Raw genomic sequence first — 26,531 nt, 5'->3', positions numbered from 1 at the left:
GTAATATTTCGACCATTTTATAAGGATTCAAGGATTTTTATTGTCTCATCAGTTCACATTTACATGTTAATGGTGAGAAATTAGAACTCAGGTCCCGTTTTAAAAGCAAATATAAATGCAGAGTGAGTATAAAAGAGCAAAATTGTAAGGTGCATACAAAAATAACAAGCAAGAAAGACAAAAACGCTGGATAGAAGTATAAAAATATGTAACTACTAAAACAATTTAGCAGTTGGCTGACTTGAGCTTGTTAGGGGCTAAGATGTGCGTGAGGTATATAGACATGATCATAGTAGTCCAGTAATATTGGGGGTCTACGGAGCATGGCAAGAGTTCAACAGTCTGACAGCTTTAGGGAAGAACAACAGAAAATTTATGACAACACTGAAAACTATGTGGCAGTCATTCTTTAGTCCAAAATACATAATACAAACCTACAAATGCATAAATATAATTAGAAATACTCTTGAGGATAAACAGTAGAGAAGGTGAATAAACAAATAAAAGCTGTAAGGTGACATTTATTGCTGTATTAAATTTAGGGGGAAAAAAAAAGTTTCATAGGAAAGCATCCAATGATTATGCCGTAGATTGAAGAAAACAAAATGCCTTAAGCTGAAACAGTTTTAATGTGCATGTGTAGAACAAACTCAAACAAAAACATTACAGTTTAATGCATTGGACAGCAGGAACAACTGCAGTATCCTGTAGGTGTTTCCTCCTCGCAGTAAAACGCCGTTACTTTACCCCTTTTCTCCTCTCCAACAAATCCTATAAAAGAACATAAAAACACTGAGAAATACCGTTTCCAAGCACTGTGGCTTTTCCACCATGTCTATGCTTTGTTGAGATATTAAGTGTCTCTAATGACACCAAGATAAGCTTACACAGTGCAACTCACCTCGTGGGGATTGTTTGAACTGCTCCCCATACCCATGGCAGATCTCAATGGTGTACATGTTGTAATACTCTCTCCTGAATTCTGCACAGAACCTGCTCCATGTCCAGACACCTGTGGGATAAAAAAAAAAATCACATTTACATATATAGCTTGTAGACAAATGTGACAACAGCACAAAAAAAGTACATGTCATTGCATTTTACTGAAGTACTTACTGTTAAGCCATTTAAAATGTGGCCGTCTTCTGAAGGAGTCTGGAGAACCAAGGTCTCTGATTCTGGACCACACAAGCGCCAATGTGCATATAGCACGGTCACCTTCCCGAAGGACAACTTTTTCATGTATGTTGGCAGTCAATACTTCTGGCAACTGTAATATAGGTGAGCCGACAATGAAAAAGTATCAAATTTATTAAAAAACAAACGTTTAAAATGTAATTGGCTTCTCATGACAATTACTAAACTCCCTGCGCAATACTGCCTCATTGGGCCCTGTCTCTAATTATAATTACTAGTATAGCAGTTATGTCCTCAATTTAGATCAAAGGAAATTATGTCCAGGATTAGGCAGCTGTCAGTGTCATCCTCAACCTTTCAAAGAAGACATAATTTACACATGACATGCAGGTGAACGTTATGACCAGGTAAGCAATCAATTGCAGTGATGACCATTCCCCTTATCAACATTGATTGATTATCTTGTAGTTTTCTTTTACCTGTCTGATTGAAGTTTAGTAAGATATAGAGGGGGTTGCCTTTGGAACCCTGAAGACAGGCTGTAGAGATCCCTGAAGAAGAGGGGACGCTTTCTCTGTCCAGAAGGCAAATCTGTGCCCATGCCTTTAAAAAGAAATGCAAATAAATCCATGCCCAATACCTCCCAATGTTCTTTGACATAAGTGTCACAAAATGAAAAACAGACCACCAAAAAGGCTTTAAAAATGTGACAATATTTGATAATTTTTCAGAAATTTAAAAAAAAAAAAAAAATTATTTACAATATTTCTACAATTCTGAAAAGGAGGATGGTCTAATATCGTAATGTCTGTTGAGAAGTGAAAACAATCCATTTGTGCTTCAATATAAATCATTACTTTAGATGAAATAAATTTCATGTAACGCTTCTGATTTAACTTAGTTGCTCAATTAAGGCATTTACCCATTCATTGATGTCCTGAATCATTGTTGGCCAATAGAAGCTAGAAATGGCCTCGACGCCGCTCTAGTTCCCAGAGTTATTTTGACACTCCATGAGGATAGTCTGCTTCCCCTTTGACTTGATGACCAGGCGCATATATTTCATTGGGGGGTCTTTTATCTGTTGGACGAAAATTAAAAAAGCAAAGAGATTCTTAAAATTCAGTAGATTAAAATGACCACCACCTGACAGAGATCAATAATAATAAATAAATAAAACTCAGCTCTGGACCTTCTCCCACCTGACATTCACAACAGTTTCACTTATTTTTATTATAACATCTCATATCTTTCTCATTTTCTACTTAAAAAACAAAAATAGAAAAAGTGCCTCTTTTTTTCAATGATTTCAATATCTTTATAAATAGTTTATGGAGCTGCGTTTTTTAAATGGCATAAAAAATAGTTACTTGGCCTATAAAGGATTAAAAAAACGTAGAGGCTCATATATTCATGACCCTCTTTTCAGACCTATAACACAAATTGCCAGTATAACATCAGTTTTACTTACCTTTAACAATGAAATCACGCACCATTCGTCGAATCTTACGGCGCCCACTTGAGTAGTTGGAAGCGTTCCGTCGACCAGGTACCTTGGAAGATGCTAGGTATCCACATTCATCTTCTCGGATCACTCGAAGTATCTATTAAGACATATTCAAGCATTTCATGCTACTCGAAGATAGCGGCGTACACACACGCATAAAAAACCCTCAATGTCCGAGCCTAACGCATAAATCTATATCTCCCGTCATCCCTCGGGAGAAAATGGCGTTGATCTGCGCGTGCGCAGTAGCAAACCGTCACAATCGATGCACCCGTCACGATCGGGTAATGACAAGCACTACCACACGTTACAATCCGCATTGACTCTGCCGGCCCGGAAGTGAATTATATTGCCAGCATGGAGGCGGGTCCAAACAATGACGTAGTACGTCCCATTCCCTATATATTGTGCAATATACATGAATTTGCATGTCATTATGACAGTTTCTTAACCTGTTTTAGTTATGTGATGTTTAAGATGATATTCAAGGTACAATTCAAGTTCAACAATGTTCAAGTAAGAGCTGTATCACGTTTCTGAGAGGAGCAACTAGAGTGACGGCTGTGTTTTCGCAGTCCTGCGGTCGAAATGAGAAGAGATCCTGCACCCAGCCATTCGTGAAATGTCCGTGAGCTTCGAGAGATTTATAGTTTTTAAAATGTAAGCGCTGATACCATAAAAGACGGAGTTTTTTATATCCGGCGATGAAGTTGGAGGCAGTAATGTGGCGTCGGAGCTACTCCTTTTCTGGTTTGTTTACATCCGTGGTACACTCAAAATGGCGCAAGGAGGCGTGTCCGCTAGTTTGGGCACGTGACTGACAAAGACCGATAGGTCACTTCCCGTTGATCTTGAGTCACTTCCTGCATATTTTAGTTCGTTTCTGTGTCACTTCCTGAAGATTTTGGGGGCTAATTGGGTCACTTCCTGTAGATATCAGGTTCCTTTTTCCCAATTGGAAATTAATGGTGCCATAACAAATAAATGAGGAAGTATACAGTATGTCAAATTATAAGAAAAGTGCCCACAGCCTACTCATGTGATCCTTGGGGAATGCATGGTTCCAAGCGAGCGACTATATTCTTCGTGGCAGTGTTGCCACCCAGTGGTGAATAAGGTTGATCACACACAATTTCAGATGCGGCGTTGATGTTTGATAAGCAAAACCTACTAATCCACGGTTAAAAATAGTCTAAATACAAATGTAGAGTGACTAGTGTCACTGACTGATGTCTTATAACATCATCTGCGTTTCAGACCCTGAGTGAGCACAATTAAGTGTAGCTGATGGAATTGGGAAAATAATATGAATAAATACAGTATTTGATTTCGTTTCACACCTCTTGGCCTGAATTTGGAGTTTACTGCTAGAAAATCAAGCATATGCTGATTTCTGCACCAGCAAGACCAGCACCAAACATTACAAATCCAGCAAAGATTTTAATATTTTATTATTAAAAACATAAGTAAAAATCAGAATTGTCACCCATATTCATGTTTTTCGGATTTGTTTTGTGTTTGTAGCTTCCAATTATGTTGCCCCAGATAAGGAAAATGACGCACATTGTCCCGGTGTTCTGACACCGGAAGTCCTGGGGTGAAGCTTGTGTGGTCGCGACTGTGACATAGTTTACTTTCACTCGACAGTCCTGTGAAGCAAAGTGCCAAGCGGGTAAAAAAAAAAAGTTGTTAAAAACAACAACAACAGTTTTTCGAGTTTGAATTTGCGCTTCACTTTTTTTGGGTCAAGATTCTCACACATTTCAGGTAAGTGAACGGAACGGTCATTACCTCACAGACACGGACCACTCGGTGCCCACCCGTTTTCCATCTTTTCGTCCTGTAATGACAAATGCATGTCTATAAACCTTTCTAGACACTCATATTTGGCCCCGAGCTATACTGTATTTGAGAATATCTGACATTTCGCCGCAAATGTTGTAATCCAGTTGTGCTCGTGCTCCTATTAGCATTGTAACTAACATTTCTGATAGTGTTTCTTGGCTTCGTTGAAAACCCAACTTTAATCAATGCGCAATATAAACACAAAATACGGTACTTTCATTAATTCCCAGCCCGTATAAAGTAATGGAGATATTGCATATTAGTGAAGTTGTGTAAAGAAATTACCTTTGGGGGGTGGGGGCTGGGGGCATCAGGTGATGCTAAAACCTAGATGTGATTTAAAATTAATTATCAAACCATCTCTGTACTTATCCTCAAGACAGAAAATAAATCTGATCTGTTCCCCGATAACCATTCAGGATATAAATGAACACTTTCTAAAAGATACACTCATCTGCCATAATTCTACTTACAAAGGCACAGTCTAATGAAAATGCGGATACAAGAGCCATATCAAATTATTCTAAATTTATAAATATTAGGGGTGCACGATATCCATTTTTTGAAACCGATACCAATATCAATAACTTCCTGCTCCTTAAGGCCGATACCAATACGATAACCGAGAATATATATATAATTTTTCAATGTATATTCACCTGAGTTTTTGAACACCTGTACGTCAAAAAATATTGGTGGTGGATTCAGCATAGATTTGCCTTTGACCTTAACAGAATTTTCATGATGACATGAACATTATAATAATGAACAAAACAAAGACAAGAACAGTTTTGACTTCAAATAAAGTGTCCATATTATATTTTTCAAATAAATATAATTTGAGTCAATCACAATCAATCAGTCAATATCATTGACGATGTGTTCCCCTGAACAATGAGCACAGAACTAAGAGAAACATACACCCAACAGGTATTGTGCTTTGTCAGCAGATAAAACATTTGGTGCAACATGAGAGGAGACTTTTGTCATCTTGGTCCAGGAAACAACTTTCTTAACGTGGCAATTATAGGACAGCAAGCCTATCAATAACAAAAAGGTCAATAACTTGTAAACATTACACTGTAAAATGCAAACATTTGCTAATTGCCATAGTAAGGTTGTCAGTGATGGAAAAATAAGGCTTCGAGAACAGTAACAAAACTGTTTCCACTCCTGTTTTGCCAATATGCAAACGCACACATCGCAATCCACCGACACTGTGCCAAAATTAATGTTAATAAGACCGATAATATATAATGTTATTGGATTTATTGGGGTGACGTCATAATTCCTATTATCTGGCCGATAATTATCGGACCGATAATTATCGTTCACCTCTAATAAATATGTCGATGTTCGGTAGTAATATTAATTGGTAGATTGTTATTTTTGCATACAGCAGCAAAGTACACAAATGCGCATGCTCAGCAGTAATACTAAGCCTTTCATGCTTAAATATATGATTTTTTCCCCCCTGCACGAATTTTGCCATGGGAAATAACTATATAAACAATTTTAAATAAAATAGATGAGTTAATTGAAGGAACCATTAGGGGGAATTAAATAGTTATCAATAAAAAAAAAAATATATCCATAAGAGCACAAGAATAGAAAGAATTAATTCCAAATGAATAATAATAATAATGATGATAATAAAAAATAAAATAAAATAAAAACACACACACAACAAATTGTAATACATTGAAGAAAAAAAAGAGTGCCCTGGGAGTTATATGTATGTATGTATGTATGTATATATATATATATATATATATATATATTAGGGCTGTCAAAATTATCGCGTTAACGGGCGTTAATTAATTTTTTAAATTAATCATGTTAAAATATTTGACGCAATTAACGCACTAGGGCCGCTCAGACAGATTTAAATGTCAGTACAGTGAAAGGCCAACTTGTTAATTGTGTTTTATGGAGTTTTTCCGCCCTCTGCTGGCGCTTGGGTGTGACTTGCATATGTTATGTGGCGTAATGTCGCCCTCTGCTGGCGATTCAGTGTAGCTGATTATTTGGGTTTCGGCGCGCTTTTCTGACGTGATTATATGTCGACGCGAACTCACACTAATAGACAGTGCTATTCAGACCAGCTAACGTCCGCGTCCAGTATTCAGTGGCAGTTCTCATAGCCCCATCACACTGTTTGTGTCTAATACATGCACCGCTTGTGAGTTATATTCCTCCTTTGTTTATATTCATGAGCATTAGATAGTTATTGATGATGTGTATTTGAATTTGTTCACATATATGGTGAAATGCAGTTACATTGTTAGATGCTTGTGAGCTAATTGGCTAGTGCTACTGCTCAAATGGACACGTGTGTGTACATTTTATGTTATTTTGTGATTTATGCAAGTTATTGACACATTGCCTTGTTATTTTCAGTTTTACAAAAATACAAGAAACGTGCTCCTGTCAAAAAGAGATGACTTCAGTAAAGCCCATGCAACTTTGCCACACCGTCTGATTTCTTTTTGGAACTTATGTTCGCTACCTGTCAATTTGTGTACTCACACACATTGAGGAGAGAATAGGGCTAATAGTATATTTTTTGATTGAAAATTTTACAAATTTTATTAAAACGAAAACATTAAGAGGCGTTTTAATATAACATTTCTATAACTTGTACTAATATTCATCTTTTAAGAACTACAAGTCTTTCTATCCATGGATCACTTTAACAGAATGTTAATAATGTTAATGCCATCTTGTTGATTTATTGTTATAATAAGCAAATACAGTCCTTATGTACCGTATGTTGAATGTATATATCCATCTTGTCTTATCTTTCCATTCCAACAATAATTTACAGAAAATATGGCATATTTTATAGATGATTTGAATTGCGATTAATTGCGATTAATTACGATTAATTAATTTTTAAGCTGTAATTAACTCGATTAAAAATTGTAATCGTTTGACAGCCCAAATATATATATATATATATATATATATATATAGTGGGGAGAACAAGTATTTGATACACAGTCAATGGGAAAACCCATTGGCAGCGTATCAAATACTTGTTCTCCCCACTGTATATATGTTTTTAAAAAATTCTTGTGACCTCACATTCAGTCCTTTACAACTGGTAGGGCCTGGAGGCCATTGAATGATGTGTCTGTTGCCTTCAATGGGCATTTACAATGTACATTTAGCTCTTTTACTAAATACCACAACATACTTTGTGACCTGGGCTGGCAGTAATAACTTTTGAATAGATTGTCCACTGTACTGACCTCTGTTTTTATAAATCCAAATAATGTTCGATAAACCTCTCGGTTCTTATTTTGTGGTATACCTCATGTTATATCCTGAACTTGGAATCATAAGCATAAAATGGATAGAGAAGCAGTGACTTCAATTTTTTTGTTGTCACTTCATGTTATATTAGGGTTGTCGTGTTTTTTTGTTTGTTTTTTTAAAACAAGTGTGTGGAATTGTTAAATAAAATTATCCATTCAGGAACGAGACGCTGTGAAGCAATGTTATCGGATTTTTGAAAAAAGTGTACCTTTTGTTTTGGATGGTCAGTCTAAAAAAAGACAGACATGACATCATTTACACCCTGGACACAATACAAGTATGAAATGTGAAGTTTAACTTTAATGCATCTTGAGTTTAAAGCAGTGTCTTCTAGTTTTTATATGTTTCTTGTTTCACTTGATAAAATTAGGTTTCTTCCCGTAAAACATTTGTTTCAATAATGTTACAGCGTTAATTTCAAAAGTTGCAATATAAATCATATATGCCCCCCCCCCCCCCCCCCCCCAGTAAAATATCACTAAGCTAATTATATAACTGGTTTAAAACACACTTTCCTGTCTTTACCCAGCTGTATCTTCTTTGAAACAAAATAAATGACAAAATCCCCATTTGATGCTGTTTGCGTTTAATTTCCAGGCACATGTTAAGAGTGTTGACCATTCTCCAGCAGATAGGCGACAGATTGACGAGCGTGCTGTCTCTGAATTGATAGAACCATTTGCAAGGGGAGAGAGGAAAAGAGTCAATAGGAAGCAGCTGGAGCAGGGCAAGTCTGAGCTTGAGTAACAAATCAGCAAGTAGTACAACAAGGTGGAGTTAGGTTTAAAAGGATTCTCATGATATAAACTGTGAGTCAGTGTTCAAAGAGTGTTCAAATTAAAGTTGCAGCATCTACAAAATATAGTTTCCCAACACTGTGCTTGTACCAAGGGCTTACGCATGGATCTCTTTGTGCACAAGTGTAACTGAGTCACTACAGATGCTGCTGTCCGCCGCCACAAATTGAAACAGCTTGCAATATCTCTTTATGTCATATACATCAATAGATGTCCTTTAAAGTGCCTGTGACACGAAAAAGCATGTTTATTTCATAATACACGCGGTATTTTATGCCCCTGAATGATGTGGGCCGCTTGGATGTGTGTGGAAGCGATCGCTATTTTTATTTAGTTTTTTTAATCCCGCGCCATGAAAATGAGTGACTTCCGGCTTCGGTCTTGCATTGAGGAGGAGGGCGCTGTGACGTGTACGGTAGAAGACGTCCTCTTCACGCTACAGTGTACTGTTGTGTATGAGGATGAAGGATTCAGCTGATTTTGCGGATTAATACGTTTATTTTTCGCATCACGCCAGCCAAACGGCTGCAGAAAAATCATTCTGTATGAGGGAGAGGCGTATGCACCTTTTTGGAGTTTAACAAAATTCACCGTGGATATTTACTGTGGGACCATTGGACTTATGAGGAAGTGAGTAAACGTCTTGTTTTGTATTATGTCAAATACGAATACAGCGATTACAAAGTAAACACTACAAACTTCCTTTAAATGAAGGACTACTTACGTTTGATCATTGATAGGCATGTAAAAAGCTCTCCTAATGCTAATTAGCAGCAGCACGTTAGCTGCACAACAAATCCAGCCACCCTCCTCCGGGGAACGAACTGTAAATTGCTCTCCGCCGGGCGGTTTGCCGATCCACTAAGACAATCGACAACCGGGTCGTCATGTCAAATAATCCGGGATAGTTGTGTATGATTTTCCACTTCGAAGACTTTGAAACATCACTCGGTTCGGGTTAGCATGTCGGCTAGCTGTCACGGCTTCTGGTTTGTTTACATTTTCCGAAGCCGGGGAAGGGAAATGACATATGTCCGATTTAGGTGTCATAAAATATCGTTCGGGAGGTGCGACAGTAAAGGTGAAGTCGACATTTTTGACCATTATGGAGTAATTTTGCCATGTCGTCCTGAATAAATGCATTTTTATTATTTCATATTCCATTCAGCACAAGACTGTTATTTGTCATGAACATGCCATTTATTTAGCAATTGGGGAAAATACTTGGATAAAAAGAAAATCCTGTAAAAATATTGAAGTAAAGAGACAGAAAACATGACATTTTGCCGCTCTCTTCGTCGCGTTTTCCTCGTTGTGAATAGTTCCCCCTCGACGAGCTGACTGGTCCTTCTCAAGCCATTTATATAGCTATTGGGGAAAATACTTGAATAAAAAGACTATCCTGTAAAAATATTGAAGTAAAGAGACAGAAACAATGACATTTTGCCGCTCTCTTCGTCGCGTTTTCCTCGTTGTGAATAGTTCCCCCTCGATGGGCTGACTGGTCCTTCTCAAGCCATTTATATAGCTATTGGGGAAAATACTTGGATAAAAAGAATATCCTGTAAAAATATTGAAGTAAAGAGACAGAAACAATGACATTTTGCGGCTCTCTTCGTCGCGTTTTCCTCGTTCTGAATAATTCCCCCTCAATGGGCTGAATAGTAAAACTGATGAGCCCAGTCTACCGCTGACGTCATCCACCTGTTGGGGACGCTAAAGCCCTATAATGGTAGGCGTGGCTAACCGGCAGATTAAAGAACTAATTTCTCGTCATCTGTGCTTTTCTAAATTGTTGTATATAGTCGAATTGTCTCAAAATATGATTCTAATTCACATAATAATGCCATTTAAGACTTTTTTTCTCGTGTCATATGCTCTTTAACTTACATTACATTCTTGCCTTCTGTTGTTTTTTTTTTTTTTTTTTTTTAAACATATACATCTTAAATTGAAAATGTCACATTAAAAAACACTAACACAATGTACATATGATGTAAATGACAATAAATGGCAGTACTATGTACAGTTATTCTACAGTATTTCATAGCTAGCATTACAAGTGTCGTTAGTCACAAAAGAAACCTCAAGTGCTTAAATTTTCTTTTATTGTATGTTTTGTTTATTGATCAGCATGGGTGCACAAGAAGAGAAGAAAGAAACATGTGGTACTATCTGCCTGAAATACCTACTGATCACATTCAACTTCCTGTTTTGGGTAAGTCTCCATGCAATAATTTCATACATGTCAGGATAATTGTATTCTTCAAATTTAAACACCTAAAACACTTTAAAAATTTAATTTCACTCAGTTATTTTGCAACTTTGTAATCAGCTATCGCTCATGATTGTGGACCTGAAATAGAACACTGGCATTATGCATATTTGAATAAAATAATACTGAGAAGCAGCGCTGCATGTAGCATGAGCACTTTTCTGCTTTCAGTGTCTAGGCCTGAACTATAACTCATGGATCAGAAATTTTTACCTTGCCCGATCTGGGAATTGAACTTGTATCAGGACGTGATACTCGATCGCATTAGCCTTATCACTACTTGTCATTTAATGTTTTCCAAGGAAACGCATCAGAACTTAGCTTAATTAAAAATATTGTATTAATTAAAAAAAAAAAAAAAGTCAGTAGGTATCCTTGATCTTAAAGGGGAAATGTGAACTAAGGTTGGCCAACCATGTTTTTGAATAATATCAATGGCTAAACAATTATAAGCATATATATATATATTTTTTTAACGCAGCCCTTCCAGATTCTTTGTTTAACCCATAGCAACGCCCTTGACAACGAAAATGCTTTTCCTCTGCAATCTTCGGAAATCTTCGGAAATTACGTCACCGTGGGGTGGCGTGGCTCAGTGGTAGAGTAGTTGTCCCCCAACCCAGAGTTTGTGGGTTCAATTCGCCGCCCTGATGAACTCATCTAAGTGTCCTTGAGCAAGACACTGAACCCCACGTTGCTCCTGGTGTTGCGTCACCAGTAGGTGGATGGCGAGATAGTGTAAAGCGCTTTGAGCGCCTTGAAAGGTGGAAAAGCGCTATATAAGTATATAACACCACCCCGGGAAGTGCGAGGGAAGTCCGCCATAGAACAGTATTGTTTGTTGCATTGCTTCTCGGTAAGATGCCATGGCGGTGTGTGGCGATGTTTTGTTCTCACTCAAACGAAAAGTTGTATGAGTGGCCAAAGGATAGCAGGGCACGTAAATGGACATCTTTCGTTCGCACGAAGTGAATGAATTTCATGCCATCATTGAGTAGTGTTCTCTGCTGCAAACACTTCGAAGATGCCTGCTTCCTTAACCGGTCTGCTTATGATCAAGGATTTGCCAAAAAGTAAGTGTGATTTTTGGATAGATGACTGATGACTTTGTCAAAGCAGAGCTGCCAACTGTTGTGGAATGAACAGTATAAGCTAGCGACGTTAGCCGAGGCTATCCCCGATCATAGTTGTTGTTGCGTTCACTAGGTTAAGCGTGTTTAAATTGTGCGTCATCTACGATCTTGTCCGAAAGGGTTAATCCACTGTCAGTCGGGAAAGGGGTGTGGATGTGCACATAAGCGGGTCGGCGTCGCGGTAATTCACGGTCACGTTGCAGATAGCCTTCTAGTTTGTGTTTCGCCGCTTCGCGAGAGCCGCTGACAGGTGACAAGTGTTACTTTTAATGTCTGGCAACGAATCAGCGAGCGCGCAGGCCACGCAGTGAATCATGGGAAATGTAGTCTCGGGACAACACTGAAGTGGTGCTTTGTAATCTGTTCGCTTGTGTGAAAAAAACTACATTTCCTCACGCCATTAGACGCCACTTTGTTTTCTTATTGTTGCCACAATAAAGTGGAGAAAGCCATCGGCGACTGTGATATAGTGGATATTATTTAGTTGTAATACGGGAGTTCACCAGTAGAGTGTACGCATGTCATCTAGATGTGTTATTGTTTGTGCCTTACTCCTTCACTAAAAGAGAGAAAAGTTGTTGTTCAGAGTCACTTGGCGAGACGTTGAGTAAAGTTGTAAAAGCCAATAAAGGTGTCGTGTGGGTCACTCGGTCAAGATATAACAACGACTCATCCCCCCCCCCCAATCCCCCCAACGTTTTTATATTATTATTTTATATGCATGAGAGCTGCTGGATCTGCCAAAATGAACATGAAGTCTGATTATTATTTTTTTTTAACAATGTCATCAGATAGACAAAAACATAAAATTATGTGCAAATGCCTGCATCTTCAAATCATGAAAATAATAACAGCCTATATCTTACCAATGTTGTAATCGCAATGGGTCTTGTATCCATTCCATGTCAGGAAGTCTAGGCACATTGTTTGCATCCTGATTAGCGTCTGGCTAATAACATAAAATTCCAATCTCCTCTTCTTCCTCCAACTCTTCAAAAACTTGGATCTCCTCCCTTGCGCTTGATCTATCGCTTATATCGCTGTTTGAATCATTGTTTGAAGGGCTTTGTATGGCGGCCGTATGTATGGAGGTGCCATCGCGTTCCCGGTGTGACGTATCACTTCCGGGTTCGTCCCCTTTCAGGCTCAAACTTCGGAAACGCGATTATTTTGTCAAATATACAACATATAAATGATTTTTTCATGCTGTATTTGTTGGACAATGTTTAATTACTTTACTTGTGACCCTATTTGGCATGTGAAGAAATTACTTCACATTACTGCTTTAATATCTTTCACGTTACCACAAACCTGGACAGACATATGGGCCTCGGGCTACATCTGTCCTGCCCTTTCTGACCAGCCCTCGCAGTGTTCATGAAGTCAAAATGAAACATAAATTATGCAGTGCTTTTATTTTGATGCACACACGTGTAGATGGTACACAATTGAGATCCACAAATTGTGTCTATTGCGTTGTCGCTATATTTAGTGACTTTTTCGATGCCTCCAGCCATTATTTTTCAACTAAAGGTTAACAACAATAGGAACAGTAGTTCTTAGTTCCTGCAAAATGAAGAGAATAAATTCCAGGTTTGGGGTTTGCTCTGATAATACGAATAGAACTACTATACTTTCCGACTGTGGAATCTCAAAAGGGTAAAAATTAAATAAATAAAAACATTTTGAAATAAATACCAATTTGCTTTGTAAAAAACGCTTTTTATCTTGAAAAAACTCATTGTGCTGAAAAACGACTTTAGGAAATAAAAAAGCTATTGTGGAAGAAGGCTCTATGAAATAAAAAGATACTTTGTGAAACACGCTTTTTATCTTGTATATTTTGTAAAAAAAAAAAAAAACAACACTTTTTATCTTGTAAAATCTCATTGTGCTGAAAAATAACTTTAGGAAATAAAAAGGCTATTGTGGAAAAAGCTATGAAATAAAAAGATACTTTGTGAAACATACTTTTTATCTTGTATAATCTTTTTCATAATTATATTACCTTATTTTACATTTTAAGGGGCATATTACAGAATTTATCTTTCAAAAATTTGTTGTTGTTGTTGTTGTATTTATATAGTATTTAATTTGGACCCTTTTGAGGTTCTATATCCTACATTGAATCTATTGGGTGTATAATAAATTCCTCATTGAGTTTTCACTTTATTCCCACTCATCAGGCTTTTGATGAATAGACAGCTTTGACCTCATTCCACTTCTCTGTCTTTACTGTGCCATGTGTTGGAGCGTTAAAATGGTGCACCTTTTCAGTGTCAAACAATTGATAGACAGCTAGTGTATATTTCTGAGATTGACCAACATTTTTTTAAGGGCTTATATAGAGTACAAATATTAGTAGTCTAAGAAGCCAACACCCAATACTGTGATACCTCAAGATACGTAAGCTTTGGTACACAAAGTCTTTTTAGGAAGCTTTTCAAAGCTTTTTTGCTTCATATTACAAAAAGAGGATTCATCATATGAAAGATAATGCGTACTCTAATACACAAGTCTCGCTTGCAGCAATGCAATAATGTAAGTGCTTTGACCAAAAATGTAAACAAACGAAATGTATATGCTACAATGTGCTGCACAATTCTCATGTATATGAAACAAAAGATTAATATAACTTACAACTGTTACTTTATCAAGCCACAAACATATAACAAACATAAAATGGCAAGCAATGACTGCTGAATTCAGCTCGTCTATTAGCTCTCTGTGTTTGCTATGAGCTTGAGTAGTCATGTGATAACGTCTGTAGAACTAGCTGGAAACAAACTAGTTACACTTAAGTGCCACTAGGATGCAACAATGCATTACAAATAAAGGCAGGCAATCACAGGACATGATAGCAAATGAATTGTGTTTTACTAGCGCTTGGAACGAGTTAGGCGATTTACATGCAAAACCCGATTCATTACCCGAAAAAAAAACATGATATGAAAGCCACTCCGGAACCAATTAATTTCGTATCTTGAGGTACCACCGTATTTGGTGCCAGTATTTGTTTACAGTAAAGCATTATCATCCAAATTTTGAATAATACACACTCAAACAGTTACTGTATTTTGCTTTAAAAGCCTTTGAATTTTTGTTTATTAAATAGTTTTTCAAGTTTGCCACCTGTGTCCGTCTACCTCTCGGTATGTCCTTCTGTCCATCTGTTTGTCTAACAGTAGTGGAAGCCTCAACTCGACTATGATTGGCTAAAATGATTCAGTGGTTGGTGCTCAATGAATGTCTGCACGCTTTGTAAACAAAACGTTTTTTGCATGATTTTTGTCAAAGTTGAATAAATACTAATTGTCAGTATATAGATATAATTCAATTTTAATAAGTGTTTTTTTTTTTTTTTGTTCATGATAGGTATGTATTTCTTAAATTTGATATGATTAACACCTACACAAGTAGCAGTTTATTAGAAAATGACGATATCTTCCTTGAATAAAAATACATTCAATAACGTGGAACACATTTGTACTTAGTACGCTGCCATTGTGTTCGAGAACCTTTTAGCTTCTCATGTCACTCCTTGGAAAAATGACTTTCCCAAAAAATGAAAAATATTCTAGTTTTTTTCCCCATTCATCACAAACTCTTAGTTGTTGCTGATGTGCAGGCTATGCCATTTAGGGATGCAGAGAACAAGTATAGCTATATTTGTAGCTTTGTTTATACAACAAATATTGTGTAATGTCTTTTCATATACTGTACTTAGATCTTTGGTAACCTCTGAGAGCAACCAGTACCCAAGTTATTACCTCTTTTCGCCACTTGGGGTCGCTGGACACTTCATTTTAAATCACTAGATTAAATTGGACCATAGTGTATACATGTCATTCAATTTTATTGGAACAATGAGACACCATAATTTCCTAATTCAGCATTATTTTAAAGTGTGGAGCACATATTTCTTCTTGGTTATTAGCACAAGAATATTATTTTGCGCTTGATTATCTCATATAGTGAGCTATGGCATAGGTTTTAGCCTACCCATGAGCCGTGACCATGTAAATTGGTGCACATTGATTAATTATATATTATGTGAAATATGTCTTGTTTTATTTTCTATAAGAGATTTCCACTTACTCATTATCTCACAGATGATTAATGTTCCATGAGAATTGATCAACATCAGGTAAATGCACACTTGCCAATTATTATCATTTTCTAACTTGCTGAGATACACACTCAGTAACAGGCATTAGACCAGACTTGACCAATGTGCAGTTAATTCAAAAGAAAATCAATTGACAAATGTGTTTCACATATGCAGATGACATTTATACCCATATTGTTTTAATACGCTGGTTATTTGCATCATAATACCAACTGACCATCATAAGTGTTTGTGGCTACAGTGGTTCGAAATACGATTCTTCGACATCCGACGTAAAATTTGACTCGTCATTTGTCTCGACATATGACGACAAGCTCGAAATACGCCGATTTACTATGACAACGTCACAATTTCATTGTTTTCCCACAAGACGGACGCACGGCAGATTTTCCTGTGAGAGAAATCAACATGGGTCCCAAGAAGGTTAGTGCAGGGGGTGAAAAAAGGAAATTGAAATTAGTAGGAAATGAAAGAAAATATGAGCGTGGTGTGCGTGTCAGAAAACTAGCTCAACAATACGTCTGGAATATGTCTACGATTTCGAGGATGACTGTAATTATTATTATTGTTATTATGATTGTGACATCGGCAAGGAAGTCACCAGGTTCGTCAGGTTTTTTATCATTTATTTCAGAACTCGTGCAACAAAACACGGGAACTGTCTGCCGTAGCCAACGCCAACAACAAAAAAACATGAAAAGAAAAAGTAAAAGCTTTTCATTCCTCCGCACTTATTTCACTCTCGCGTCACACGGTTCATTCAGGAACAGCATGCAAAAAACAACCGCCACATTAGAACCATATTCATTACGTTATTATTGTTATTGTTCCAATTTGGAATTGTAATTTATTTGTTTATATGTAATTGCTATTTGTAATTGTACCTGCAGTATTTCTTAAGGATTTAGCGTAGGCTTTTGGGCTGTGAAACGAATTAATCAAATTATAATGTATTCTTAAGAGAAAAATCCCGCTCGACATACGTCTATTTCGACTTACAAACCAGGTCCTGGAATGAATTAAATTCGTATGTAGATGTACCACTGTATTAGGTAAACATGCTTGGAAGTAGCTCCGACCATGAGAATGTTGGAGTTGGCTGTTGCATAGTAGCAGATTACTGTATGTTTGTTTGGGTTGATTGTTTTTCTTGCACCCTATTCTATCAGAATTCCTTTAATGTTTTTTTGTTTTTTTTAACCATATTAAATGGTTATGTCTAATCATTTAAGTGAAGTCAATTGTTTACCTTCCAATGATGAGAGTAGATGCCTGTAGAAGCGCTCATAAACGGGCTCACACAGTGGCAGTAACTGTCTGTCACTTCAATAACCGTAATTCCCCAGCATAAGTTGAGTGTTGACATCAATCCTGAGTATCAGTGAAAAGTCATTCATTTGTTGACTGTCAGGAGCGCCAGACGCCTCCTCCTCTGGAGATCTGACTCATGTTGTGCTCTTCTCTCAGCTTGCTGGGGGCGTTGTGATGGCTGTGGGTGTTTGGACTTTGGTTGAAAAGAGCGACTATATCAGCCTACTACCCTCCATGACATATGCTGCTTCTGCCTACATACTGGTCCTTGCTGGAGCCATCGTCATGGTAACAGGCGTTCTGGGATGCTGTGCCACCTTCAAGGAGCAGAGGAGGCTACTGCGAGTGGTAAGAGACTGTGTCAGAGGCAGCACACTGTGCACTTGTATTGAAGAGCCACACCACAACCTATAAGACTGCAGTGTAGGTATTAACTACCATATCTAATGGAATGGAAGAAGCTCTTCAACCATGAATAATATCCAGTTCATATTATGTAAGTCTTGCCATGCTCATGGTTACATTGTTTGAAATGTCATGGTAATTTTGATAAGTCATCTTGAAAAGCCATTGGAATTTCAGGCCATATGAGTTTATTGGTCAGAGCTTGTTATCATCAGTGTCGATATAGATATCACAACCCAGTTATGTGCTGCATGTCAGCTTTGGCCCTTTTTGACATTTGTTTTTTTCAAGGCCAATGGATGAATACAGCTTAATTGAAAACTAGGGTATTTTGCCTCTGATGGAGTCTTCTAAAGCACTACTAAAACTCAAATCATGGGAACACAAACAGCTTAGAAGCCCAAAACAAATAAAAATGATTCTTGTAAAAGCGTCGATCGGAATAAACAGGCTGAATACGATGAGAGTTTTGTGAAGTATTAGTTTGACCAAACCCATCAGACTTCATTTTTAACTCTGCTAGTAGGTGAAAGCTACAGAAGCGGAGGTTATGTATTGGGTTCCGTATGTCCGTCTGTATAATTGTGTTAAAGATTACTCTAGAACGGAGATATGGATTTTTATCAAATTTGCAGCAGATGTTTGTAATATGAAACGGAAAAGGTGATTAAATTTGGGGGTCATGAAGTCAAAGGTCCCAGGGCCAAATTGAATTTGGCTGCTTGGACAAAAGTGCATTCTCAGAGTGCTCGGGTAATTCATCATCGAAACATGTTATTTGGATGTTTTCATGGAATGTTCTATCTGTGCATGTGTGCTCAAAATCCACAATTCTGGCATAATGTTTTTAAAAAATCTATACATACAGGGAATCCGTGTTTACTAACAGTTGTTAAATGGTAACCTAAAACGGAATTTGAGTGAAGGGAAAACGGGACTTTGTTGTGTAAACAGTAAGATAAGTCCACTTAGCTATTTTGCTTCTGTGATTTATAACAACTCTTGGGCAGAGTAAGTGCGTTTCGTGTGTATTTTCAAATGCCCCATACTTCCTGAAGAGCTAAGATTAGGCCGATGAATCACCGTGATGGAATGAACTTGTCACCAAGGAGAGATGCTATCGTGATTGTTAAAGAGGGCAAACATAAGGGAGGAAAAAGCTGATTCATTGGGCTCCTGTGTTTGCCGGGAGTTCAACCTGCCTCACCTAGGAGTACATGAGCAGCAGTGATTGTTGATATACAGTTGTGTTATCTAAATGTCACAGGTTTGAGTCCTAACAAGATGACTCTTTGTTTCTTCACTGCAGAGCTCTAACACTTTCAGCTTTCAACTATAGATTATTTTTCAAAGAACAAAGATTTTATTTATTCCGCTGACTCGTAGGGATCAGTAAATATTGTACACTCACCGTTCAGTGTAATGACGATGAGGAAAAACTTTTCCACACGCGCTCCCACCAGAGACTGCAAACTCATGTTTGACTACTGTCACTTTTTTATACCTTACACAATTTATTTTACTGCCTGACTCTTGTGTTGGCAGCAATATTCACTTTGTAAGGACTTGAAACATTACGGAAACATAAGAGACAAAAAAGTACTTGTTGGAGTGGTGCTAGACTACGTCCGTCCCGATTATGATGCCTTTACTCTATGTGTGTGATCTGCTCATATAGGTGCGACTGTTTTTGGTCATACTGCCGTGCATAAATTGAATTTCCTCTTGGGTAATTATAATCAGTATAATTGCTGGAAGCTGAAGACGATGTGAATGAGTGCTCAACTTTATAGTTCGTAATTTATTTATGACAGGTGTCCCAGTTTACAGCCCATTTGCGCTGCAGTCTTTCATGGCTTGTTTTTGATGAGTTGGCATTCAGAAGACTGTGACATGTTTCATACTGCTTCTATTTATCTCAAAGAGACAAGTCAACATTGTGGAACTAATACCGGTGTGTGAATCACATAGTGGCTCAGAGTGGCAGGAGTGTGAGCATGCACTCACTCAGTCAGATGACAACATTTGTCCGTATTCTATTCTGCTTGTCTTCATCAGAATTAATGTTGAGATGCAGCCTAAGTGAGCTGACAATGGCCAGGGACCAGGATCCACCCATAAAGTCACATATACAGTACATTCAGTCCTATGGTCAATTTAATTATTTAATGAACTTAACATGTGTATGTTTGCAATGTGGGAGGAAGTTGAAGTACTCAAGATAACTCACAAGGATCATGCACTAGGGGCCGTTTACATGATGATGCTCCGAGAATATGACATATTTCATGTTTGCATTTACATGGTTCCGTCTTGGTTCTGTCTCAATTCGAACAATGTCGCAATTCCGTGTGAAAACGATGTAGTATTCATGCAGATCCCTAGGGGGCAGTGCAGTTTTACAAGGCGACAGCCAATGATGCACTGACTTGACAACGACCTCCTGAACCCGGAAGACAACATATCCGCCCATTCAAAGCAATGGCGTCAAAGCGTTTTTTTCTTTTGCTTCAAAGGCACAAAAACGCAAACATGAAATATATTTGAATTAAAAATATGATAAAAACAGTAAATTAAAGCCAACTTTCTGCCATGTTTGCTATTTTGCATGTTTTGTAGCAAGGACTGACGTCATCGGAGTGAGAGCGTTCCATTCATATGGTTGCGGAGTGATCCCCACAATCGAATCATTCCATTTTGGAGGCCGGAATCAAAAGTTTGCGTCTTCGCCTGCCGTGTCTGCGACACAATCGTTGCGTTTTGGTGTTGCAGCATCTCCATGTAAACGGCCCATAGGCTGGCAGGGTTTGGCTGGATATGGCCTGTCGGGCATTCTTTTCATTCTGAATGGTTTTGTGTGCCACACTGTACAAACAGTTTCAAATTTCCCCCATCATGTCACAAATTTGTTTGTATTAAGGTGAAGTAGCAGTTGCCAGCTTTAGAAAACAAAGGCTGACAAAACCAATCAAATGTCTAAATATATTCTCCTCAACTCCTTTAAGATGTGGTAAAATCGGACACAGATGGTAAGGAAATTGAAACGGAGGCCTGTGAATCAGCCTGCTGAGTCATTTTGGCAGTAATTACACTGTAACCTTAAGATGCCTGCTAGATGATCATGACAAGTCCTCTGGAGTCAGACGCCTCTGTAGCCAACAACACGTTCTCTGTCACACTGACTTGCTCGGTATCTTTTGGTCCTTTTTGTTGAGCGGGTTCTACAGAGTGTTATCAATATTTAAAATATTGTTAATCTTCTAGTTTTTACATGTTTATTTTACAGTCACCCCCACCTCCATGATCATTACTGCGTCTATATGCATTGTTGTAAAATGTGTATATTTCTCTGTTTCCAGTATTTTGTCCTACTGCTGTGTATATTCCTGTTGGAGATCCTTGCTGGTGTCCTGGCGTATATCTACTATCGGCAGGTAATAAAAAATTGAAAAACTTACCAAAAATGTAATTTCATCATTTTGCACTGGAATTTGAGGGTTCGAATTTGAAAAGGGGGACTTTTCATTTTTATTGTATTTAAAAATTTTTTTTTAATGATAATGCCACCTCACCCATATTTTGGAACAAAACATTGAAAAAAAATCGTTGCGCAGTAATGTGTGGACTTGATGAAGCGATGCACTAAAATGAGCAATGATTAGATCGCCCTAATCTTGACATGCCATCAATCATGCTGTCAATGGAACTGCCACTACATTATTTGAAGATGATGAGCCAATTGTAGGCAGGAAATGCCAGCCTGTTAGAAAATGCAAATAATCACAAACATATCAAACTAATGACACTGAAGAGAGTGCTGAAATTATTTACAGTATAAACTAATTGGTATAAACAACAGGTTAGACAAAGTTCAGTAAAGACAATATGACTGTTCTTACTTACTAGATGTTGAACAAACCGCTGCTGTGCTTATTTGCTGTATTAATATGAAACGTAACAAAAGCTGACAGCTTTCTTCAGCACAGTTTATTATGACGCTCACAGCATGCCCCCCCCCCCCCCCCCCCCCATGTTGCATTGTTACAAAATATTCGTTTCCTTCTGGTATTCCAATTGACCAAATCTGAAGGCCTCACAGGTTTTATGTGACTTTGAAATGGCACTCATTATAAATTCTGTGTTACTGCATCTGCACACAATTGGTCACTGAGCTCTGCCAAGTAGCTTTCTCTTCTTTCTCTTCGCTCACTTTTCTAACTCTTAAGTCAATTGTCATTTCTGAAAACTAGTGGTTAAACGTCTCATGAAATAGGCTTACAAAAAAGACTCAATGAGACTCATTTGGCGATCTGCAGAGCGTTCTTCAATCATCTTCCCCATCCTCTTCCCTGCCCATTTTATTTTACGATTATTTGTAGAAAATCACAAAGGAGGATTTTACTGAGTTAAAAAAAAAGTGATATAATTTCCTGCAACAGCAACAAAGGTAGCACAGCACATATTAATCACTATTCTTTTCCAATATCTTTTTTTTAAAGTTAGATATCTTTTAGTGCTTTCTAAAATAATTAGTATTCATAGTTCAGAATCTTTTTATATTCAATTTTAAATGAGGCATGGTATTAAATGCTCTTTGGTGAAGAAACCTCTTCAAGCTTGACATTCTTCACTGTGCTGTCAACAAAACATTAATGTCTTTTTTAGCGCTTTGTCGTCCTGTCGCTTTGCATAAACCAAATATCCCTGTGCACAGGCGATGTTTTGCTCACCACCACCATCAATCATTGTCATAAGTTATACTGCAGCCATAGTGCTCCTATACAGGGGAATGAAGCATTGTGGGTGGATGTGGGTGATGTTTCCAGCTTTTCTCTTTTGCTTCTGTTAGTTGTACTCAACGGTTCATCCTATGGTGGTGCAGACTCTTTACTGTATTTGCCTCTCACTTGGAAGACTGTTTAAAAAAATATCATTTATGGTCAAACACGTACATTTCACGCATCATTTAGTTATTAACACACTTCTCATGATGTCTTTCACGATGAGGATGTTATGCCAATGTTCACAAGGTGAAACTACTCTTAGAGGGCCTGTATATGCCCATTCATTGCACTTTGTTGCAGTACACAGCGTAGGACGCCAGAGGTCAGCGCTTGCTGTTGGAAACGGTATGTAGACAAATATGGCACCTGGCGTGTGCTGAAAGTTATTTGGGAGTATTCTGGGTATGCCAAGCACCAAGGACAAATTTGATTCCTAAAGGGGATGCATGTAAAATAGCTTGAAGTGCACCTTTTCCTTTTACATTCGGAAGGAATTGTGGGCCACAGGTGCTGCGAGAGGCAATGTTCTGTGTCCTCATTTCACATCTAGACACTTTATTAGAAAGGTAATCACATGTCTGGTCAGTTCCTCCGCAAGAGAAAGGCGAGACAGACTGAAAACTAGGTGCTTGTACTGTTTTTTCCCCCTTTTTTTGTCCATTTTGAAAATGGACTAAAAATCATTGTTAATATTGTGGCTCCAACTAATTGAAATCAAATGTCAATCAATGTGTTTACGGCTGCTTGGAAGGATATGTAAAATATATAATTGTCAGTTTGATGCTTTTGTTTACTTCTTTTTTTGTGTGTATTTTTGTTTTTATATATATATATATATATATATAATTCAAATAAACTTAAATTGCAGTTTGGTAAATGTCAACATGACAGAAATAAATAATAATAAGGGTTAAATTAATAAAATAAGTCAAATGAGGTTTGTCGAATCTTTTACCCTTTCAGGGACAACGGTCACAACAGTGGAGAGCTATTCAAAAGTTGACACATGAAAGTGACTTTTTGTTAATAAAAAATATAGCAATTATTGAATGAATGAATGTTCTATTTAAATTTTTTAAAAAATTATTCAGTATTGTATTTTTATAATTATACATAAATTTCCAAATGTATACAATGTTAAATAAAATTGAACTGAATAAAAGCAGAAATGCACACCAGTGATGGCCCCAAGTAACACTCCAGTAGGGGGGTGTTCAAACGTCCGTTTTGACTGGGAGGGGCCACTGAACGACCTCCCAGTCATAATAGATTGGACATCTAGCGCCGTCAATTGCAGCCAATGAGTAAAATATGAGTGTTTTGTAATGGTTAAAAGAAGTATCATAATTAATGCATGAAAGGGTGAATTGGTGTTTTCAACTGACTCCCTCAAGTGTGAACAGGTGGCAAACCCTTGGCCCTTGCTTATTTTTTTCCCCTCTTTCCCTGCCCCTCCCTCTCTAATATCACTCTGTCCTCTATAGTTCCTCCCATCATTCATTCCCTTGATATTTCTGTCATGCTTTGATTTACAGTGGTTTCCCCACTGGCTTGTTGCCATAGAAACTGAGCCCCTCCAGACCTCCCTGCAACACCACTGAGCCTTCTTGAGAACAAAACATACATAAGCAGCCCCCCCCAGACACATAAATATTTCCTGTCCATGTATTAAAACCCAGAGTGTGTATGATGATGACAGCGTATTAATCTCATCTGCGGCAAAATTAAAAGTTGCAACTCATTTATTACAGTCTGTGCACGACTGAGATGAATTGTGTGGCTGTATTGTGAGTTTTGTGTGCATTTGTCTGTGTCTGTGTCCAGTTAAATGAGGAGCTGAAGCAGAACCTGAGGGAGACCATGATCCAGAAGTATGAACAGAAGACTCACGAGCATGTTACCAGTGCTGTGGATAAGCTGCAACAGGAGGTAAATGTGACCTGATTCCGGGATAAACTTTGATGAGTCTATGGTACAATTATGAGAGAAAAGTAGCATGCGAATGTTTTGGTATTGGATTACTGTATAGGTAAAAACTTCCTTTGCAATAAAATATCAAATACAGTAGCTATAGGCCTATACAGTAGACGTGATAGATTTGTTAAATGTCTCATTAGTCATGTAGTTTTATGCCTTTACTGCTTGAGGCAAACCAGTAATGAATCAATTTAAGGTTTTGATCACAGCCTTTCACTTTTAGGTGGTTTATTGAGCATCATTTCAGATCTATGGCTATCAGAAGCTCACCCCCAAATCATTTTCTCTCCTAATGTACGAATATGTATTCTGTGTCTGTCCCGTCTATCAGTTCAAGTGCTGTGGGAGCAACAATTCATCCGACTGGGTGGAGAGTGTCTGGATCCGCTCCGACGACGGAAATGGCAGGGTGGTGCCTGACAGCTGCTGTAAGACTCCGTCTGACATGTGCGGACGTGGTGGGCACCCCTCCAACATCTACAAGGTTGAGGTAGGTCCCTGCCAGGTGCCGTTTAGCCTTGTGGCTTTATTAATCTAAATTATAAACATAAATTCTGTTTGTACATTACTAGTTGCAACATAAGGACTTGAATTTTTTCATTTAGGGTGGCTGTATCTCAAAACTGGAGAAATTTATCCAGGACCACCTGAAAATCATTGGTGCAGTGGGTATTGGGATTGCCTGTGTACAGGTAAGCCAAATCATCACTCTTTGAAACTCTAATGTACATCTGTATATTTACATTTGATTAATGTCATATTTATATATTTTTGCCATTGCTCTGCAATATGCAGATAATAGGGATGGTGTTTACATGCTGCCTATACCGACGTCTCAAGTCAGAGCCATACTAACGAAGGAAAAGAGATGGAGGAATTCACTTTTTTCGCTCATCATTTATTCTCTTGTGGAAGGAGGTGAGGGATTAAAGGACACATCTGAGTTTTTATCATGGTTCAGTGAAAATGAAATTAGGTCACATAGTGTAATTAGGCATTAGAATTAGAGTCATGATTACAGCACTGATGGGGGAAAAAGCTATAAGTGATAAACTGGAATATTAGCTTTGCATATTTAATTTAGTGAGGGATACCCTCTTTGGGAATTATTTTTTTCAGGCAGCACCAGCTACAGGTTTTAACAAACCCACTTCACCTGCTATAGCATCTTGTTTCCATGTTAACTAACCACTTGTACACTTGAAAACATGGCGGCTCTGTGAATTCTCAACTTTATTTTGCACCACTGTTTTTGTACTTTTTGAATGCCTGTTTTCTGTAAAACTCAAGGTTCTACCTGTGTGCTATTACTGTAGTTGAGCCTTTATTGCCTAATGTGTCTTCAAATTGCAATGTGCCACTGTTAGATCGGGCTCTTATCCCTAGTGTGTTGGCAAGGACACTTTATCTGCCAGACTGATGCTACAATGACTGCGCCTTTCTCACCAGCATAGCTGCATCGTCACTGTAATAACACAATAGTACCAGCATTTTCTAACAATTTAAATCTAGTCTGATGTACAAGGCTGATGTAATGTAATAATGTGTAATGCCTCTCAACCTCATTGCTGTAGGGGAAAGTCCCTGATTTTATATTTTACTTTTCTGTTTTTACCACTGATGCCAAAAATAGACACTGACTGACCTCTGTGTGCATCTACTGTATCTTCACCAAATACCATTTCATATCAGTGATTTTTATTGAATGTTTGAAATTCAGGTTTTGTATACTGTATTGGTACGTCTCTTCTGATCAATATTATATAATCCCAGCGTTCCGAATCTACTGTTGACATTCTTTTAAATCAATAGTATAGATCTTCTCTAAACATCCCAACATTGATCACAAATGTCCTGTTTTAGCCAAGAATATATTCAGTTTGAATAAACATCCATCAAAATTACACAAA

General features: G+C 37.7%; 1 protein-coding gene and 1 long non-coding RNA gene across 2 annotated transcripts; one reads left to right on the top strand and one right to left on the bottom strand.

The window, feature by feature from the left end:
- Nucleotides 1–610: 610 nt before the first annotated feature.
- LOC130919762 (uncharacterized) lies at nt 611–2,879 on the bottom strand. The gene is made up of 6 exons (XR_009064011.1): nt 2,609–2,879; nt 2,060–2,218; nt 1,617–1,740; nt 1,117–1,270; nt 902–1,012; nt 611–771 (listed from the first exon to the last, which is right to left on the bottom strand). It is a non-coding gene; the product is annotated as an uncharacterized LOC130919762 (long non-coding RNA).
- Nucleotides 2,880–4,227: 1,348 nt separating this feature from the next.
- Nucleotides 4,228–26,531, top strand: cd151l (CD151 antigen, like). Its single transcript, XM_057851365.1, has 8 exons — nt 4,228–4,411; nt 10,741–10,825; nt 17,612–17,803; nt 21,220–21,294; nt 24,469–24,573; nt 24,953–25,111; nt 25,227–25,313; nt 25,417–26,531. Exons 2-8 carry the CDS (start codon nt 10,742–10,744, stop codon nt 25,474–25,476), a joined length of 762 nt encoding a protein of 253 aa, XP_057707348.1. The 5' UTR covers nt 4,228–4,411; nt 10,741; the 3' UTR covers nt 25,477–26,531.

Source organism: Corythoichthys intestinalis, chromosome 1, assembly GCF_030265065.1.
Source record: "Corythoichthys intestinalis isolate RoL2023-P3 chromosome 1, ASM3026506v1, whole genome shotgun sequence".
NCBI classification, from domain to species: domain Eukaryota; kingdom Metazoa; phylum Chordata; class Actinopteri; order Syngnathiformes; family Syngnathidae; genus Corythoichthys; species Corythoichthys intestinalis.
Note: the sequence above shows the minus strand (reverse complement) of the source record. Positions and strands in the feature narration are given on the sequence as shown.

What these genes read in the sequence shown, in the direction of transcription:
- cd151l (XM_057851365.1), top strand. Translation starts at nt 10,742, where the DNA reads ATGGGTGCACAAGAAGAGAAGAAAGAAACATGTGGTACTATCTGCCTG. An exon ending in CATTCAACTTCCTGTTTTGG is followed by an intron (nt 10,826 to 17,611) that starts GTAAGTCTCCAT and finishes CTCTTCTCTCAG; the next exon opens with CTTGCTGGGGGCGTTGTGAT. An exon ending in TTGGGATTGCCTGTGTACAG is followed by an intron (nt 25,314 to 25,416) that starts GTAAGCCAAATC and finishes TGCAATATGCAG; the next exon opens with ATAATAGGGATGGTGTTTAC.